General features: G+C 41.4%; 1 protein-coding gene across 13 annotated transcripts in view; it reads left to right on the top strand.

Moving 5' to 3' along the window:
• Nucleotides 1–20,022, top strand: part of PHLDB2 (pleckstrin homology like domain family B member 2) — a 65,680-nt gene that overhangs the window by 10,759 nt on the left and 34,899 nt on the right. For all 13 annotated transcript variants that reach the window (XM_032098293.1, XM_032098302.1, XM_032098300.1 and 10 more), the window contains 4 exons: nt 3,033–4,381; nt 13,151–13,534; nt 15,781–15,924; nt 16,782–16,919. In XM_032098293.1, the coding sequence (XP_031954184.1) occupies nt 3,033–4,381; nt 13,151–13,534; nt 15,781–15,924; nt 16,782–16,919 (2,015 nt within the window). The remainder of the gene's footprint in view (nt 1–3,032; nt 4,382–13,150; nt 13,535–15,780; nt 15,925–16,781; nt 16,920–20,022) is intronic.

Here is a 20,022-nt window from a genome sequence, read left to right as displayed (position 1 = left end):
AGCAAAAAAAAATTTAAAAAAAGGAAGAATTTCCTTCTGTAGCTCCAGGCAGCAAATACTTTGCTAAACAGAGGACCCTTGTGCTGAGCATGAAAGCTGGGGCTGACCTGGATGCAGGATGGGTTCAGGGCACGTCACGAGCTGAAGCTCCCATCCTTAGTCTCTAGAGCTGCATGCAAAGACAGCATCAGCCAGGATGTGTAACACAGCCTGGCATATTCATCAAGTTTCAACTCAAACATTACCCTAGAAATAAACAAAGCAAACAAGATCTGGTTGGTGGGAAGCAGCTTTGGTTTATTTAAACATGTGCTGTTGTCCAGTTGGGTTTTAACTGTATGATTGCGGGCACTGTGGTGCTGGAAACAAAAACGCAGAGGAACTGGCACAAGGGATAGTAGAGAAAAGCTGAACTGGATTGACTACATGAAGGTATCATGACCTTTTCTTACTGTACTTGTTTGGATTTCAAGTACAATGAACCCTTCACTGCTGTGGTGAACAGGCATGAAAGTTTCCATGAGCTAACTTGTTATTTGGCAAAAGCATCCAGTCTTTGTAGGATTAAATGTGCCCTACTGCTGTTGCAAGGGAGTAATGAACAATTATTAATGTCCCATTAATGTGTCTGCCAAGCTATTTATAGAGGAGCCAGTGAAATTTATGCAAAAATATTTGAACTTAGCTGGGTTAGTTAAGGTTTGGACAATACAATTTTCATATGAGATCAGATTTCAGTTTTAAGAGAGATTTGGAAGAGGGGAGGAGAAAGAGAGACTGAGATGGAAATTAGGGTCTGTTCCACAATGGAAGGTTAAGTATAAAAGGCATATCCATTGTGCTTTACATCTGGGCTCTTAAATAACTTCTACATCTTATTCTTCTTCCTTAAAACACCACTAATATGATGAATACTTGATTCTTCCAGGTGACGTTGTCTTGTCCTGACAAGAGTTCTTTTGAATTTGGGTCACATTTATCCTTTTGTTCATTTGAACTTCATCACCGCTGTTATCAAAATTTATGAAAATAGCTAAAAAATGTCAAGTAAAATATCACAATATAAGAAACTGCAGTTTCGCTGCTCAAAGTGGCGATGGTGTGATGGAGAACTCTGAATTCACTGGTTCAAAGGCAACTTAGATAGTTGTATCATCATCATAAGTGTGTTAAAATTATAAATATAATACAAATTCCATATTTACAGCCAGCATAAAAATACTTAATTCTGTGTAGAGGTAGACTTGAGGTTTAGTTTTGAAGGTGCAAGTTAATGTTTCTGGCCTCTACCAGAGCTTGTAATTAACAACTGCTTAGCCAGGTCCACTGTGGTCAAGAAGGTGTTTTATTTTACTTTGATTTTTGTGTTTGTGTCCCCTAAGGGTGGCTCCTTTTATCTGCTGCCTATTCAGTTCCATAAGTAATGATAGTCATCTCTGTTCCCAAAATTACGGCTTTTTCGCTTACTAATCGAGGAGAACATGTTGTTGCACACCTGGATTGAGCAGAGGAAGCCTGTGCAGCAGAGGACTGGTGATGCCCTGGACAGTGGTGAATTCCGTGGCGTTGTGCCTTCTTAGCAAGGAAGGTCCTGGAGACCAGGACCCTTGGGAGGAATGCATTGCCACCTTCCACAAGATGTGAACGTAGTGATTCTCAATGCAACCAGGTCATATGAGTTCTGGTGGCAGACAGGAATCCCAAATTCTGTCTCTTGGTTGATACAATTGCCTGAAGCGGTACTTGGGAGAGGACTAAAGTATTGCCTCCGAGGACTTTAAGGGCACTTTACACATTAGGTTTTCCCACCGAGTGACAATCTGAAATTCAGTTTCTCATGAGGAAGCTGAAGTCACAGGTGAAATGTGACTGAGCCAAGAGTAAATCCCAGATTTGACCCTTACTTTCAGAAACAACACTTGCTGGCACTGCAGGAACTGACACTCAGAAGTGCTTTATTAGTTCAAAGTGTAGACTAGCACATCCCAGAAGCTGCTGTAAATGTTAATGGTGTCATTTCTACATCAGCTGAGGTCTAAGTGTAAGCCTGCTGGGGCTCCTGTTTATCTCCTGCAGGAACTGGCACCGTCAGGAGCTGAATTCCTTTCTTTGCTTTCGGCAAAGTGGTGCTCAGAACTGTAGACTAGAGCTTGACACTTTGTTGAACAATAACATCCACCACAGCAAAGGCTTTCTTGGTCTGTGCTCTCTTCCTGAGTATAAATTAGATTTCTGAACAATCATTAGGATCTGTAACTTTCACCCCCGTCCATATTTTTAATAGTCATGTGGGTTTGATGTTTTGAATGAAGTCATGCAGCCTAGCATTCTACTTCCTTAAGGTTATCTTTTAACCAAAGTGCTCTTTGCAGATGTAGTTACAGCTTTGTATTTTTAGAGCATGAGCACCTTGAAAAACGTGCCTTGGTTTTGTACTTTCCCATTAAGCTTTGCAGGACCATCCACAAAGTAAGCAGAAAGGTGACAAACTCCTGAGCTTTAAATTGAGTTCACTAGTATATCAGGGCTCATATGCACTAGCTGCACAGATTAAAGGAAGAGGTGATCCAGAGCAGTATCTTATGTCTTTGGCCCTGGGAGACCCGAGTTGGATTCTTTACTCCGCTGTCTGCTTTGCATATTCTCCCTGTTCCTCAGTTCCTCAGCTGTAAAACATCAGGACAACAATTCTTCCTTACTTCATGGATATCTTAAGAGGCTCAGGATTATAAAGGTTGAACCACAGACTCCTGCAATGGATAGGACAGCAAAGAAAGAGTCTAGCCTCTTTCCAACTGTGTTGCTGACTTTGGTATGGTTTTGTGCCTCTACCGCTTCTTTTTCTGTCTCCCATCTTCTGCAGAAGCAGATGGGAAAATTGTGCATCTCCTCCTTTGCTTAGTGATCTGAGACACATTTATTACAAGCACAGTAATTATTGCAAAAAGTGTTCACGTTATTTTGCAGGCATGCACATGCAAGAGGCTACTTACTAGCTAATTTTTTTTTTTCTTGTTTTGTCTTCTTTACAGATTCCAGTAAGATTATGGCAGACTATAGCCACTCACAAAAACAGATGGAATTACAAAATGCTAGTTTGGGAAAGGGTTCTGTGGCGAATTCCCTTGAAAATGGTCTCCAGGATATTATGGAAAACCTCAACACGAAGAAATATTCATCAACTCTTAAATTTAAAACAAATGGGGACTATGCTGGCTCTTATTTAACCCTTTCACAACCTATGCCAATTAAACCTAATTCTTCCTCCAGTGTTAAAAATACACACTCTATTAACAAAATTCAAGGAGGCAAGCAGTTCCCCTGTGAAAGCCCGTATCTTCCAGATAAAAGCATCTCTGTAAAACATTTGGGTTCCATATCAGGCATGTCTCCATCCCTCAGTGGGTATAGTTCAGGAAGGACAGATTTTGATATTCATGCCAGCAGAGAAAATGAAAAATCCCTTGGACACATGGATAAGTTTAACTACTCAAAGTACAGTCAGAGAAATAAATCTTATGACAACATCTACTTCCCAGGAATGCTGGAGTCAAAGAAGATCTCAGGCTCTCTCCTGACTATGTGGAATGGAAGCTCGGGGAACGAGCTGGTGCTCTCACCTGGTAGCAATTCTGGGGCAGCCAGCATGCCTTCCAGCCCAAAGCAAGGCAGGAGAATGAATGCTGAAAACAGTCTGGCCCTACACATAAAGCCACTTAAGTACAAGGATGTGATGATGGAAACTCTGGGTTCACGGCCTAGGAAATACTCTGGTGGATCTCTAAGTCATATGGGAATGTACAGCCGTTCCCTACCCAGACTGTATAAATCAACAGAAAACCAGCTGGTGCCATTAAGTTTGCCCCCCAGAAGCTCTCTGGGTAATAGTAAAAGGAAAAAACTTGGAGAAAAAGATCTACCTCAGAATGCTTTCGATGCTGATAATTACCTGAATTTTTCTTCTTGCAGCTCAGGGGTTTTACCACATGCAAACTCTGTCTCTGGGAGTAATCCCTATGTCAGTTCAACTCTTAGTGTTCCTGCAAGCCCTCGAATTGCTAAAAAGATGCTTTTAGCACCTTCTTCCCCGTATCTCCCCGATGATTTTGATAGACTTGGACTCTCAGGAACAAGTCCCAGTAGTTCTTTCTCCCCAGTGGATTTTGACAGGTCATTCTCTGTCCGAAGAAACCTTTCCACCAGTTCCATGGAACTTGATGACCCAGATCTGGAAACTTACAGACAGACACCAAATTCTCTGCAAATGTCCATGCGAGAGCGGAAGAACAGCATTAGCTCAATTTCAGGAAGGGAAGACCTCATGGACTATCACAGGAGGCAGAGGGAAGAGCGACTTCGGGAGCAGGAGATGGAACGGCTGGTAATTTTTTTCTCTTCCTCTTATTTATCTGTGACATTTAGCATTTGCAAAATACCCATCCCAGGTCTAGCCATCAGGAAGGTACAGCAAAGAATAAGCTGCTCTGTTTTGAAATTCAAATGCTGCCTGCTCCAGATGCCTTGTTTATTGTTACAGTCCATAAAGCTAACCCGTACATAGCGTGCTGCTTGGATAGACGGTGCCATTCAGCCATCCTGAAAAAATGTTGGAACCCATGTAAATTGTATTCAGTTATCCTGTGGGCTCTGTTAAAATGTCTGTGTACATAAAACCCACAAATTACACTGCAGGGATCCAGGACTTTTTGCTTTAGATGATGACACTGTTTTGTGGTAAGTGGGCAAAGAAAAAGAGATTCTGCTCTAAGCTGCTCAGCTTTGTGTGCTGCAGAGTCAGGTATACATTGGTGTGGGCTAAACAGCCATCTGCAGAGATTTTTCTGCTTAGTTTTCATTTTTTCCTTTTGAGCATGTTCATTAAAATACAGGCCTCCTTGCTTCTCCCCCTCCCAAGATGGAGAGTAGCAGAGGAGGACAATTTCTTTCTTTGTCTCAGTGAATGTAAAGTAGTGCATACTGTCTCACCTTGGGATTATATAGGTAGTAAAATGTAATTATGTATTATTGAAACAACTTATGAGTGGGAAAAGTAAAAATGTCTTCAGAACCCACAGAGATGTTTGAAACAGTTTTGTATTGAAACTGTCTCTGGAAGAACACAGAGCAGTTCTTCCAAAGGGTTTTCAGAGTGGCTTTGGGACTCTGACCATATTAACATGCATTCATATTTTATCATCCACATAGAAATAGAGGTCATTAGATGGGCCAGTTGGTACTCCTGAGTCTTAAATTTGAGACATTAACTTTACATTTGTGTGCCCTAATTCACATCTTATGAATTTGAGCAAAATGGAAATAGGATACTCTTAAACCTGTATAGTTTGCATACAGACAGCAAACCTGCAGGAGAATTCATTTCCTGGGCAGGCTGGGGGTGAAAAGCTGTGGGGAGGATGGACGCAGGAGTAGTGGGAATGTGGGAGAAGGGGATGCCTGTCAGTGACCACTAGCAATGACCTGGTGCCTGTGCAGGGCCACCGTTCCCATCTTGAATCGTACGAGTAGCAGGTTCAGCCTAAGAATTGTAACCCAGTGAGATGCCTCTCCATGCCCCATCTCACCTATGTCCTGGATGCAAGTTGGTGAGGAGCCTGTTACACAGACAGGAGTCTGCCTTTTCCCCCCCCAGTCCACTGATCACTGTAGTTTATAAGATACACGCTGTTGTTCGCAAGATGTGAACAGGTTCGCCTTTGCCTGCTCGAAGGCTGTAGTGTTGAGGCTCAGGTGTGAGAGGGGGGCAGGCACTGCCCCTTCCCCACTCCGTGAGTGTCAGGGTATGTGCATCCATGCCCTGCTTTGCTCCCCAAAACCTCTGCTGGCTCCCCTTGAAGCTGCAGCTTCTTGGGAGCAGCGACTGGGCTTCCCAGGGCAAGAAGGACCAACTGTGAGTGAAAATGGCTGTGTGGCTTGGGAAAAAGGTTGTGGGAAACATCAGCAGAAATGTTGTTTCTCCCTCTTCTTCCTGCCTTTGTCCTGCCATTCCTCTACTCCTTTCTGTAATCTTCTCCCTAGTCCTGGTGTGTTGTGTGTGCAGAGTGGTGATTGCTTCTTTGCTTGTTATCAGAAGGTTTTGCAGGCAGTCATGCTGTAAAACCTGAGATAATCAGTCATAAAAGCAACGTATTCGTATTTCAGAGAGAACAGGCTTTTTTTTTTTTTAATTATTTTTCATGGTGAGGGATGAAACATATTGGGTTGTTTCGGTATTCGGTGATGCTGATAATTGTTCCGATTTTATAATTGGATGAAATGGCTACATTCCCACCCCTCAATATTTCCTCTTGCTGAGCAATACTTCCTTCAAGTCCCAATTCTTTAAAAAGAGAATTTGCTTACTGTTTTTCCAAAGTTTTTGAAAAAAATATGATGTTTTGTGTGTTACACATAATTTGAACATGAAGGAATTTGCTCCTGATTGAGTTGATCTTATACTCAAGATACTGCTCCATTCCTTCATTCTCCATTTGCTAGAGCTCTTCATTTCACTCTTCATTTGGTAGAAGAGTGAAATATCACATCAGTGCCTCCTTCCAATGGTTTGAGAGTCTGAAAAATGCCATAAACAGGTTTCTACATCTCTGAGAAGTAGAAAGATCCATATACATATATATATATGTATGTATATAAATCCAGACATCAGTTCTTTGGATATTAGGGCCTGTCCTGTTCTGGGATCCCTGTGGATCCCTGTGTGTGGATCCCTGTCCAAAGGATAGTCAAGGGTCTGTGCAAACAGGGTCTTGATATATCCAGCTGAAGCTACCAAAGAACAATTTTTTTGCCCTTGAGTACTGACATGGGCAAAGGATCCATGTCTGCTCAGGTCTCTCTGTTTTTTGGGATGGGGGAAGGTGTGAATAAAAAACCCCAACTAAAGAAGCGTTCATGGGTATCAAAACTGTGTGCTCTGAGCTTTCAGTGCTGTGTAAAAGCTCAAGTTGAGTAGCTGGTAGGTAAATGGCAGGGAAAATGTAGAGTCCCTGTGCACAAGGATTTTCCTTACTGGGTTTTTGAAGCACAGTAGGTAGAAGAACAGTGTAGGACTGCTCAAATAACTCCATCAGAAAAATAGCACGCTTTTTTAGAGGACTAGAGTGCTCTGTGGTCCAGATAAGAAGTAGAGAGTATCTTTCTTTGCACCAGCACTGCCCCTGTAGCTATTCTGCTGGCACAGAGTGGCTTGAGTGTCTTCTATTTGATAGCTGATATTCACTTCCGGATTTTTTTTGGTAGTAAAATCTATGCACTCACTGCAGTTTGACCTAGTGTCTGCCCTTGAACTCTTCGGTTTACTTTCACTTGTTTACTCTTTCTTTTCCACATAAATTATTCTATGAGTTTGACTTGTGTTTAGTTTGCTTTTAAGTGTCACAGGCTCCTCTAAAAGTTTGCATTTAGAGCTGCTGCTGCAGCCTGCATATGAAAACAAATTATCTGCTGTCATTGCCCAAAGAAATAACCAGAGATGAGAAAAGAAAGTACAAATAGTAAAAATATGCAGGTTGGTTTTTTTAAAATTATTTAAAAGTCTAAGTTTTAATTTGTTGCTGTGCACCAAATAGAAAAGACACATACATACTTTTGCAGGATTTGGTGTTTCTCCATATCTGTTTCTTTAGATCTGCTGTCTATGGCTGGGTTCACATAAACTAGCTGAAGACTGGTGCCGCTTCTGCTTTGCCAGCCTGCTCCTTTGTGACTTGAAGAGCAGGAGGAACTGGCGCTCTTATTCCTGCCATCCCTCTGGCATTAGTGCCAGGGGCCCATGGGCTGTGGGAGCAGGTGGGGCAGCACAGGGCTTCTCCTGGCACAGGCAGCAGGGTCACGACCTGTGTCTGCTTCCTCTCCAGCCCGGCTGACCGGACATTGCATCCTGGCACGGGGATGTTTATACAAGCTGGACATGAGTAGAAGTCAGAGTAGCTATTGCTGACACTAGCCCAGGAGCCTTATAAACAAGGAAAAAGGTTATCACTGTGATCTAATAATGTTCAATGCAATTCAGTTAGCTATTTTTTTTTTTTAATTATTATTTAAAGAGGAAATCTCACTCTTTTTTTCCTATCTGAGATGAAAGCCCAGTTGTGGTAGCTGCTGGAACTAAAAAGGGGCCTCTCTCTTCAGACCATGGGGTGGTTGGGAGTGGAACAGCAAAGGCAACATAATTTGGTAGATATTATGGGCCATCTGTTTTCTTCGATAACTGCTTGTTTAAATAGCACTAAAGTTTTTTGTGCTGGTTTTTAGGCAATACAATATATTTCCTCTAGATGGTGGTAGGTACCTAAAAATCACATGTGCACTAGGTTCGTGATGCCTTCCATAGCCCAGCTGTCAGTAGGGATCTGTAAACATACGCTTGTTAATGAAGTTTTACTAAATCCAGGATTTGTACTGGGAGAGATTTCAATTTACCAATGCCTGAATGTGCAGTAATAAAATTCAAGGGTCTTGTTCCATAGTCCACTTTGTCACAGTCAGAAGAGCACTGAATTTCATTAGTTTATTCAGAAGTAGGGAATAATACCGAATATCCCTGTGCCTGGTTTGCATTGATGCTTTGCAATTTAGTAAGATGTGCTTATGTGAAGGGAAAATGAAATGAAACTATTTTTGAGTTTTTAAGATGGTACTGCCTTAAAATCACGGTTAATAGAGCTTATGTAAGTCTTTATATGACTTGTGGAAAACCTCATATTCATGTTTTATAAATCTATATTGGCACTGTGCCTTTAATAGACCCTTTAAGCATAAATTACCCAAGCTGTATATAAAACTGTAAGTGATTAGCTCTTAAAGGAGCCCCAGGCAAGTAGACAAAGGCTAGCTTCAAGGTAATTTTTCCCACCATTAGTATTTGACAGTCTCTATAGTGTTACAGAAGAGCTACTTAACATCATTTAGTTTTGTAATTGAACAAGTGCTGTATAACAGGATAAAACCCCCTGCAGAATGTAACTAATACTGATGACTCCATAAGTTTTCAGGAACATTCAGTTTCAATTGTGCTGTAAAACATTTCTGTGGGGTCTTTAATAAGCCAAAATCTGGATTACATACGCTTAATTTTTGCAGCTATATGTGTTACGCAAATTAACACTATGGTCCAGGAAGAAATCAATTACAGGAGACCTGTTCTTATTTACAGAACTTAAGTACTGCTCTGGAATTCTGGTTTTCAGGCTCCTGCCCTTGGTGTGGTTCAAAAAGGATCATCTGCATAGGTACTCTAGGGACAAGAGAGCTGAACAACGCTGTTATGTTGGCAGCCAGTGGCATTCCCTCAGGAGCAGAACACGTGTCAGGTACAGGAGCTAATTTTCAGAAAGCCACCTGCTCAGCTCCTCCCTGCAGGCTGTCTCTACTCTGTGCCACTGCTCTCTCCTGCTTTTACCAGTCCGCGTCTCCTGTGCCTGCTCTGGGAAGGAAAGGACGAGGCACACCCGGTCCTCTGCTGTGACCTGGGCCTCTCCATGCTGCTTCTCTGTGCAGCTGTCTCTGCTGTCAGAGCTGCCTCTGAGAGAGGGACATTAAATACAGGTGCTGCTTCTGAAAGCCATGCTGCTGGTGGTAACCTCGGAGCTGAAGCACTAACCATAGCAAAACAAGGACTGACAATGAGAAAATAAACTAGTCTGGAGTGAGAAACTGGTGCAAACTGGGGGGAAGGGAGAGAACAGTTGGCGAACTGTCCTCAGTCCCAGTTCAAGTTTATCTTTGAAATAAGCTCCTTAGAAATGTAGGAAAGAAAGAGAAAGCTTTCTCCTGCCTCTTGTCTATGAGGTAGTGAATGTACTTGTAAGAAAGAAAGTCTGGGGGGTTTCTGCATCTCTCTTCCCCAGTCCCTGCCTCTTTTCCCACCCTCCTTTTTGACTAACTGCTGCTCCCAGCCTTTGCTGAGATGGTGGTGGTTTGTCTGTCTGAGCAACAGTATGAAAGCGCTGTTCTCTGGCAACAGCCTCTTCAGGCAGAGTAAACCTGGCCACACGGACTAGCCATAATTCATGTTAGTCTTTGTCACAAGGGATAGACTGCACATGTATTTTTAATGAAATGTGAGGTTATCCAGATCCTAATGGAACATACCTGAAAAGCTTCCTGTTTGTCACAGCTGTTAACCAAGGCTTGCCTTGATATCCAGATATAGCATCACCTACCTCTACGCATTTGTAAAATTCATAAACATGATCTGTAGCAGATGAACAAATCTAGGAATCACCACATGGTTACTGTTAAAAATGTGGGATATATACCTCTGCTATTTTGGAATTTTTTTTTTGCAGCGTACCACGGATGTCTCTTAATGTCATTGATAATCAGTAGCTGAAAAAGGTTATTATCTCCTTATCCCATCCCTTGTCCTTCAGCACTTAAATTTGCAGCCAACCATAGGTGATGTGTAGCTTTCTCAAAGCCAGGAGTAGCGAAGCTGCTCAGGCAGAAGCTGCACAAGACCTGTTACCCCTCTTTGTAGCGGGGAAGAGAACTATAGAAAATACACAGAGATGTTTTAATCTGTTAGAAAGGACATTTTATGGGGAAACACACTGACAGGCTTACAAGGCTTGATTCAACATCCCTCCCTCCCACCAGAGCCAATTTTAAACCCATTTCCTGCTTTTGACATACCTTTTTTTTTTTTTCCCTCTGCTGTGTTCAGTTCACAAATAACTTGTAGGGTATTTCTTGTAAAATTATTGACTGGATTTTCCATGTGCTACTTTTTTCATGGTTTTCATTTCAAGGGTGCTTTCCTAGCTTGCTTCTTCAGTGATAAATTTATGCTGGAAACAGTTACATGCAGGTGTGCTGGAGCTGGAATGAGCTGGCTGAGATGAAATGGTGAGAATAGAGTGTATAAAATAACCACAGAGCTTCCTGTCCATAAGCCTCTCAGCACATGTCAAAATAGAAGTGAGAGATATCAGTATTTCTGTAACATGTCTGAAAGCTCATCAGGAATTTCTTGAAGACTGGTTTTCCTGCAAATTTTTAAGCTTTTCCCGAGCATCTGAAGCTTGAGGGGGGAAAGAAAGAATCCCTTTTGGTTTGCAGCCAGAGTGCCACACCTGAGCACTTAGGCTGGAATGAGCAGCGGCTGTGCTTTGAAATTTCCATTTCCTATTATTACCCAAGGGATGGAAGCTTGGCGTGGGGTAACCCGATACAGCCTGTTGTTGCAGGAGTGATGGGACCTCGTGTCCTGATGTCCGTGTTTCCCATCTATAACCCTTACAACAGGCCCGATGCCATCACAACAGGGAGAGCTGCATAATTACTGGCTGTCCCAGCCAGCACTTGCACAGGGCTTTAGGAATTGGGTTGCCTGGCCAAAAGACTTAGTAAGAAGGAGGATAGCGGTGCTGGAAGGGTAAGGGAAGAGGCTTAAGGTCTGGCAGTGGTTGCCTGGAGGGAACAAGGCTTTAGAGAGTTATAATTATGTCGACCTTTTGGGGCTGAAGGATGTCTGAGAATCTGCTGGACCTATTTCGTGGAAAATAGAAGTTTGCAGTTGCTGCCCTGGGCTCTGTTATTTCAGCGGCTCGTTACAGGCGGATTCCGAGGAAATCTCAGTGGGAACCTGGGAATAAGCTACCCAAAGGCAAAATCGCTCTCTCACAGCGCTCTCTCGTTTGGGTAGTGCTTGGAAAGGGGTGGGTTCAGACGGGTTCTCCAGCTCAGAAACAGAGGTCTTAATTGCGGGTGATGTGCACATGTGGCGCGTACAGCCAGGTAATCTCTCGGTAGCCGTATAAAAAGCTGGGTGTGTGTAACCAGTGTTAAATTTTCATACAGTTCAATGGCTTGCTGCAGGGAAAGCTGAGGCAGTGTACTGCCTGCCCTACTTTGCTTGATCCTTGTTATCACTTGCAGTTGGGCATAGGAAGTGTTAGGGCTGGCAGAAGTAGCTGCTGTGCAAATCCTCTTTGCAAATGTAATGCCAGGTAGAGCTTGGAAAGTGAATATGTCTGTAGTGGTTCTTGGGGAGGGAGGCTGAGGATGTTGGTTTTTTGGCTTTCTCTTTAAATATAACTGTAAAAGGATTTCCTAGAAATGAGAAATTAGATCATTAGCGCAGGTATTAATGCCAAGCATGGAACTCTCACAGTGGTCTTTTTTCCAGCAAAATTTTCAATAGACTTATGGTAAGCAATTTTAAATTTTTTTTTCTTTAACAAAAGTAACATGAAATTACATAAATGCTTTATCTCTTCAAAATGATAAGGTAAAAAAAATTAATCTGAAATAGAAGTTACAGGAAGCTATGCATAGAGTAAAATAAAACAAATATAGCTTGCTAACAGCTGATGAAAGGTATCATAGAGATCTAGAAATCCTTCAGAAATTAAATGTTTATAACAACTTGAAGCACATCAAGTCAAAATGGCACAGCTACTCTTAGTCTCAAGTTTGAAATGTTGGTATGAATCCATAGGGAATTTGAGTAAACTGGTAAATAAATACTTCCTCCACTTCTGTGCATTTGACAGCTGTTGCATGTTAGATGTGATGCCTCTTTTTTTCTGTTAATGCTCCTAAAACAGTGTTTTTCAAAATGTGACTAAAATGACTAATTCTCTCAAAAGGAGGAATCACAGTTAACAAAATGGAAAATCTAAAAAAGTCAGGAATGGGTGAGTTCATGGAAAATCTATGCAATATTTTGCAGCCTGGTAGGAATATAGCATAAGTGTGAAGTGGAACAATTAGTGATTTACATAGTGAGATCACTGGACATGTGTACATACAAATGGGTGTGAACAAAAAACCTCAATAAAAAATTTAAAAGTACATTTCACAGAAATGAATAGCTAGTTAAATAAGATGTCCTAACACTTACTTATCTTTCCAATGTAGAAAGCTTTGACATTCTTAAAATCTTCTTCCACATTAATTTTGATTCTTCATCTTGCACTGTAATTTATTTATGTATATCTGTTTATCTCTAAATGGTAGATGGACTTTACATGGACTTTAATCCTTCACTTTAAAACAAAAAAACCAAACTCAAAGCAAACAAACAAAACCCCAACCCAAACAAAACAAAAAAACCCAGCAAACTTTAACTTCATCTTTATTTTAGCTCACATGTGACACTCAGTGCCATTATCTTTTTTTGAACTAGGAACGACAGCGGCTTGAGACAATCCTCAGTCTGTGTGCAGAATACTCCAAATCTGACAGCGACCCTGCTGCAGCTACTACAGTTGCTGATGTTCAAAAAATTAACAAAGAACTCGAAAAACTTCAGCTCTCTGATGAGGATTCCGTGTTCGAAGACTCCCAGATGAATCTGGAAACGAGGTTCAGAAGCCACTTGAAATCATCTGCAAGCGACTCGGATTTTTCGGAGCTGAGCAGCCACAGCCGTGGCACTGCTGCTTACCTGCCCTCACGAGGGCTGAGAGCTGATGAGCACTTCAATGAAGGCACCAAGCCCCTGCCTTTTGCTGCTCCCAGCTTCCTGAAGGACACCACCGAGTCATCCTACCTAAGCATCACACCAAAGGTAACGCTCTGTAGGAGGAGACAGTGTAATCCAGGCTTTGCTGCTTGAAATCCTCCTCTAGGAGCTGGCTGTCCTGGCAGGTGCCACAATTAGGCTGGCTTAGGTATGAGAATTAATCTCACAACTCATACAATTTTATAAGCCATCAAATGTAGAAAATATAGCCAGCAAAATGTAGCAGCCAGCAAATGATTATTTCATATCCTGTGGAAGCTAATGGTACTGGAAGTTGGTGGGTTTTTTTAGTGGGATGTACAGTTCAGGAAGAGTTTTAAGATTTTCCAAGGGAGAAGGATTTGCTTGAACAATTACAGCTACTTAAATAAAGAAGGTTTCCAGAACCCTGCTTAGCATCCTGCTGAGATGTAGGAGGGAAGGGATGCTCTGCTGTTTTCTCCCAACCCGAGGCTCTTGTAAGAGGAGTATGTTTTCTCACACTCACTTGGGAGGTGAAGAGGAGTTGCCTGAGCTGAATTCACTTTCCTGTCTCCTTTCCCTTTGAGCCACTTGCCAGATCAGCCGTTGTCTCTTGGGGATGATGTGGTAGCAGCAAGCCTCCTGCCCCTCCAACCAAACTGCTGCCTTTAATCAGCTGCACTTCCTTTCCTGTGTGCTTCTCACTGCTGTTTCATTACCAAAAGGAAATTGTCCTTTAATAAAGGAGCTAACAGCATTTGTAACCATTTCCTTGCTAGTGCAGCAGCCTCCTCCTCCAGGCTGTGCCAGAGCAGCAGTGCAGCAAATCCCAGTGGCAGGCAGTGTGTTAAGTAACTGGATTCAAGAGCTGGAATCAGGAGCGTAATGAGACCAAGCAAAGCCATAAAAGCATGTTTCTGTTTAACAAGTTCACACTTTCAAAATACTTTATCTCTTCCATTTAGTGTTATTTACACACAGTATGATCTTCAGCATGGTTATATGCCTAAGGTGAATTGTATTTAATGCCTGCTACACTCACAACTTGAGAGTCAATAAAAGTGTGTGTGTGTGTAGAAGAAGAGAGAGGTGTGATAGAAACACATCTTCACTTCCAAAGGGTTATCTCTCTGGAAATCTGTTGAGTCTTCTGGTGTGAAATTGTGTTGAATGGAAACATGCTATTATGTCTTGACTTGGTCTTTCCATGTTAAAAAGGTAGTAACACATTTCACTTACAAGTTGCCATGGTCTTTCATTTCTTTCCCATTGGTTGCTTTCTTCATGCAAGTCAGAGATCCTACTTTAAATCCTTATTAGGAAGTTGAAGTCAAAGATGTTATGTCAGCATTATCTGAACAGGAGACTGGACAAAAGGAGGCTTTCCTGCTAGGATTACTATTGCTAAATCAAGGAATGCCATTCATTCCTTCATTGTAAAGGGAGTTCTGTTAAGCCCTGAGAAAAGCAGCAGCAAGCAACTGCGTTAATGAAGTGCAGCTTGTTTTAAAATACTGAGCTCAGATTTGTTCAGGATGAAATGCCTGCTCTCAGAGTAGCCATTCAGTAGCTGAGCTGAGCCTCATTTGAGGCTCAAATTGTGGCCCAAAGGGGACTGCAAAGTGCTGCATGCAGCCCACCTTTAATCCTGGTTGGGGATAATGAGCCAACAGCCTTCCCAGAGGAAGTAGATTGCAAACCCCTGGGGTCAGGTGAACATGAAGAATGCATTTCAAACTCAGTGCTGTTTGGTCTAGTGTTCGATTGTGTAAGATCACAGGTATTTTCTTCGTAATCTTGTTTCATTCTTGTTTAATCTTGTAACTAGTAAGGAAATGGCAACCTGTGCTCCCTGGGGAGATGGAACCAACTTTTGTCCTTATTTTACAGAAGCTGCCCATCTTAATGACTGGTTACAAAAATGTCCTATCCTACCTCTTGGCCTCTATTAACTGAACAGCTGAAATTGACATAAAAAGCATCTCCATCTGTCTGTGTTATTTTTATAAAGGAAAAATTGGATTTTTACAACTTAAATAGCAGAGCATGTAAAGTATTCTCAAAGGTTAAGTTTTAGTAATTCCTTTAGAACGAATAGTATTTACTGTTAAGTATAGTATTTAGTTCCAATGCCTGGAAGTAAAGTATCATGTTTGTTTCTCTTGTACACCTCCTAAATATAGAAATAGCAATATAGTAGATGGGAAATACGTAATGGGTTCAAAACCAACAGTGCCATACTTGTCTAAAATGAGAACTATATGAAAGGGGGCAGAAAAGACAGTGTTTGCCTCTTTTTCTAATGAACTTCTTGTGGTGTGCAACTGCAGATACCAGAATGCACCAGTGAAGAGCAGAGAAGGCAGGAGCTTGGTCAACTGGAGGAGGAGCGCATAGTAATACTGAATAACTTGGAAGAACTTGAGCAGAAGATCAAAGATTTAAATGACCAGATGGATGAGTCCTCAAGAGAGGTATAAAATATGGTTTTTGTTTTCAATGCCTTGCTTGTTACATGTGTCTACATAGCATAAGTCTAATGGGTTCAGCAAGTACATAGGGAACTCATGGATGTGTGTAGCCTTCATATTCTGTGCTTTTTCATCTGGATCACAAACCTGGCAGTCTCCTATTATGAACGGTATTTTTCCCCAGCTGGGGGATGCTTATGATGCTTGGATTAGCCTTTCCCAGCTGTAACCATTACACTCTGAAGTGGAATTGGAACAATCTTGCTTGTTTAATGGTCACTCAGTTGATCCAAATACCTTGTGTCACTTGGGAGTTTTATGGTAGTGTCTCCTGTGGCTGTTTAAAGAGAAAGGAAGTGAGACAACTTCCTTTCAAACCTCCTTGGCTTTACAGTGGCAAGGGTATGTTGGCACCCTCTTGACTTCTGGAATCTCACAGTTGCAAACTAAGCTGGCCAGGCATTTGGGTTGTGCCTGCTCCAATTATCAGCAACAGGAAAGAAACAGCTGTTCCAGAAGGGTTTCCTACAGAGCCTGGGCACAGAGACAGCATCATAACAGGAGGAAGCACAGAGAAGAGATAGAAAACAAAAAGTTTTGGGAAAAAGAATCTTCAAGCTAAAGTTGGTTTGGACTTTATTTTGCAGTATTTTATATTGCAATTTTACTTTTTCTCAAATTTGTGACCTCTTTTTAACTTTTATGGCAGAAAAACTTATGGGGTTATTTTTTTCCCCCTCCCCTTTCTAAAAAATATTTCTCTCTTGTGAGCCAACTCATTCCCCTCCCCCCTGAAAATCATGTGTATCAAGATTTCTTCTGAATCTGGACTGCTTCTGAAAGATGTTTTGTGTTCCTAGTTGGATATGGAATGTGCCCTTTTGGATGGGGAACAGAAATCTGAAACAACAGAGCTGCTGAAAGAGAAGGAAATATTGGATCATCTAAACAGAAAAATAGCTGAACTGGAGAGAAATGTTATTGGTGAAAAGACAAAGGTAATTCAGTTATTGTAGCCTGCTATGTTCTCTGTTCCCCTTGATCTTCAAAATATATTTATATGGTTAATATTAATGGAGCTTATTTGATGAAGTACTGCCTGTAAGTAAATTTGCTTGATAAATATGGAGGAAAAAATAATTGTTTCACCATAATTTCCCTTTAACAGTATTGTTTTCCAAGGTATGATTGGCAAGCAAGATATAGTAAGCTCAAGTAAAAAGACCTGACCTAATGTGAAGATAATTTTATTAATAAAAACACCGCATAGGGCTTGTACTTGGGTTATCTGTTTAAAAGAACAGTATTAATTGCACTGTTCCAGTACCCTCCATTATAAGTTATATAATTTGGGGAAAAGGAAAGAAATTATTTTCTCAGCAGAGGAACAAAAGGAAAAAGGGTGCAGTTTTATCTAATATCATATAGAATATATAAGACATTCATCAAGTATGTAATTTTAAAGCAATTATGTTGTTTTGTTTGCTGACTGACAATTTTAGTACTGTAGAATATTCCCTCTGTAATTAAGTCTCAGGAATTAATTAGTTTTGATACACAGTCATATCCTTAATTGCTCTCAACTATGGAAGAAATAGATAAACATATATTTCCAAAATAGGATAGCAGTATAATAAGATTTTAAGTGCAGAAATGGAAAGGGCCTGCAAGATGAAGTTGTCCCCCTCAAGCCAGGCAGTGCCAGTTCCTTCCAGTGGGCTCTTTGCTGGCCTCTCCAGGCCTTTGCTGGCCTTCTCCACAGGGGATGTGCCATGGCCAATAATACCTCAAGGTCAGGAGGTTTTTCCAGGGGTTTCAGCCAGTGTTGTTTCCTTTTTAAATTTCATCCTCTACCTCATAATTCAGATCTGTCACTTGTGGAATTGCTCTAGCTAGTCTCTCCTCTTTTCTTAAGCTCTCCAGAAATATATGAAAGTTTCTGCATTATTTGCTTTTGCTTAGACAAGCTGCACATTTTTAGCACTTTAGCAGTTCCCATTTAATTCACACCTTACAGCTTGCATTGTTTTGTTCTGAGCTTTCTGTCTTCTATTTTTGCCTGCCCTGTCAGGAGCCTGGCTGTTGCTCTGTGGCTGTGCTTATCAAGCCTGTGTCTGAAAAGGAGAATGATGCACCCACATCTCCGCTCTGAGGGGAGACAGTGCACATCCAGTTTGAGTTTGAACTTCTCTGGACTTTCCTGTCTGAACTTTTCCTTGTTCTTGTGTACCGCTCACTGGTCCTTCAGCTTTCAGTGTTGCCTGTGGTCACATTTTAAGTTGCCTACGTGACATGTTTCATACTTGCTATTTAGCAGAAAGATGAGTTTAAAGTGGGTATCAGCAGATAGGGTGTGCAACCTTCAAAAGGCTGCTGCTAGAAGTTCTGGTTGGTAAGTGGTAATAAATAACATGTTCAGAAATTCAAGAGATCTTTTGTCTTTTGTATGGGTTCTCTGTAGCCTCAAAGTTCAATTAAACTGGAAGTTAATGTAAAATCTGGAGGAAATTTAAATTTTCTTGCCAGTCACCTGACAAACTGTTAGTGTGTATGTAGCAGTGAGAAAATTCAAATGACAGGTCTAGTTTAAATTTTCAGTTGAAATGAAACATGGAAAGCAGCCTATAAAAAGCACTTGTTGCTTATAAGGCAAGTTCACTCAAAACATTTTTTTCAGTGTGAGTCATGGCACTAGTCAGATCAGTTACAAAATTTTAGTTGTCTTTTCTTTTTCATTCCTCTTTGTTTTAGACAAACAAACAAACCCAGCTGTGAGTGTGTGCTCTAAATGTCAAGCCATGGCTCAGTTAATACTGAAATTATCTTTGTAGGATTAACCTCACAGTTCTTTTTTTTTAGTATGTCTGAAAGCATTGCATAAAAGTGAAAGTTGATAAAAGAAATGGGAGATGGGCTTCTATGAAAGGAGTAAAGTATAAAGTGACAGCTGAAGTGCTCTGGGGAAAGTAGTGTCAGCCAGCAAAAGAGATGGCACTGATCCTGTCAACACATAAAAGTTCTGGCTGGCTTGAAACGGTAGCATTTTTTAAAGCTTGATTATTGTATCTATGTTAAAGTTCAGCCATGCAGATCTGGTGCAAGATAGTCAACATCTTGGCTCTGTAGTAATACAGGATCAATCCCCATCTACAAAAAGGGGGCTCAGCTGGAGGTGGTAGGTGGTCCCTTTTGCTGAAATAATTTGAAACTTAGGACAGAGTTAAGGCTCGGCCAGGAGTCTTCACTCTGCTGATGGCACTTTTTGTGTTGTTTCTTGCTAAAACAAGTGTCCCAGTGTCCAGAGGTTGGTCACAGTTTTTGTTAGTTGCCTGAATATTTCACCCCTACCAATACCTGGGGTGTTGATTTTGGTGGGGCTTCAAGGCAAGAAGCTGTTGGGGTCCCATATCTCGAACAGTGGTTACATTTCTGTCAGGGTAAGGGAGTGATAGCTGAATACACCACATGGTGTTGGTTGTCTGGAGGTGAGAGAGAGAGTTCATTTCACTTGTGAAACGATGGTGGGGCAGTAGTGCTGTATATGATGGCACTTGTCTCTGGAGCAACTTGAGCATCTCATGGAATTTGCCACAGATCTTGGCATCTGTTTGACAGGAAACTCCTGCCTGCTCAAGTCTCATCCTTACCCATGCACCTGTTTGAAAAACTTGTGAAATTCTTAAAAAGAGAGATAATAAACTACAACCTAATTATTGTGTCATGTTATGTACTTGAAATGGACTGTATGTTGAAGCTCTTGTACTACCTTCTACCTGATTATTTGATTTTTTAAAATTATTATTATTTTTTTAAATGCGCAGTGCATATTGCATTTAGGTGAGGACACAAAGTTTTGCCAACTTTTTCAGAGTATTAAAGCCACAAGTTTTAGTCCTTGCAAGGCAAAAGAATTGACTGGAAAACATTGTGGAAGTTGGAAGGCAGGAGTGAGTTCAGTTTTGGGCTATCATTGTGCTCTTTGCTGTGGTGCAATGTCTCGGTGTCCCAGCCCCTTGCTTGTAAACCAGGGATGTATTTTGTGAGCAGGTTTGTACATTATATGTTAAGCTGCATGCTGGTCTCATCCGAGTCCTGTGCTCA

Source organism: Corvus moneduloides, chromosome 2, assembly GCF_009650955.1.
Source record: "Corvus moneduloides isolate bCorMon1 chromosome 2, bCorMon1.pri, whole genome shotgun sequence".
In the NCBI taxonomy this organism is placed as follows: domain Eukaryota; kingdom Metazoa; phylum Chordata; class Aves; order Passeriformes; family Corvidae; genus Corvus; species Corvus moneduloides.
The sequence above is the reverse complement of the archived record's forward strand: the minus strand, read 5'-3'. Positions and strand labels throughout refer to the sequence as shown.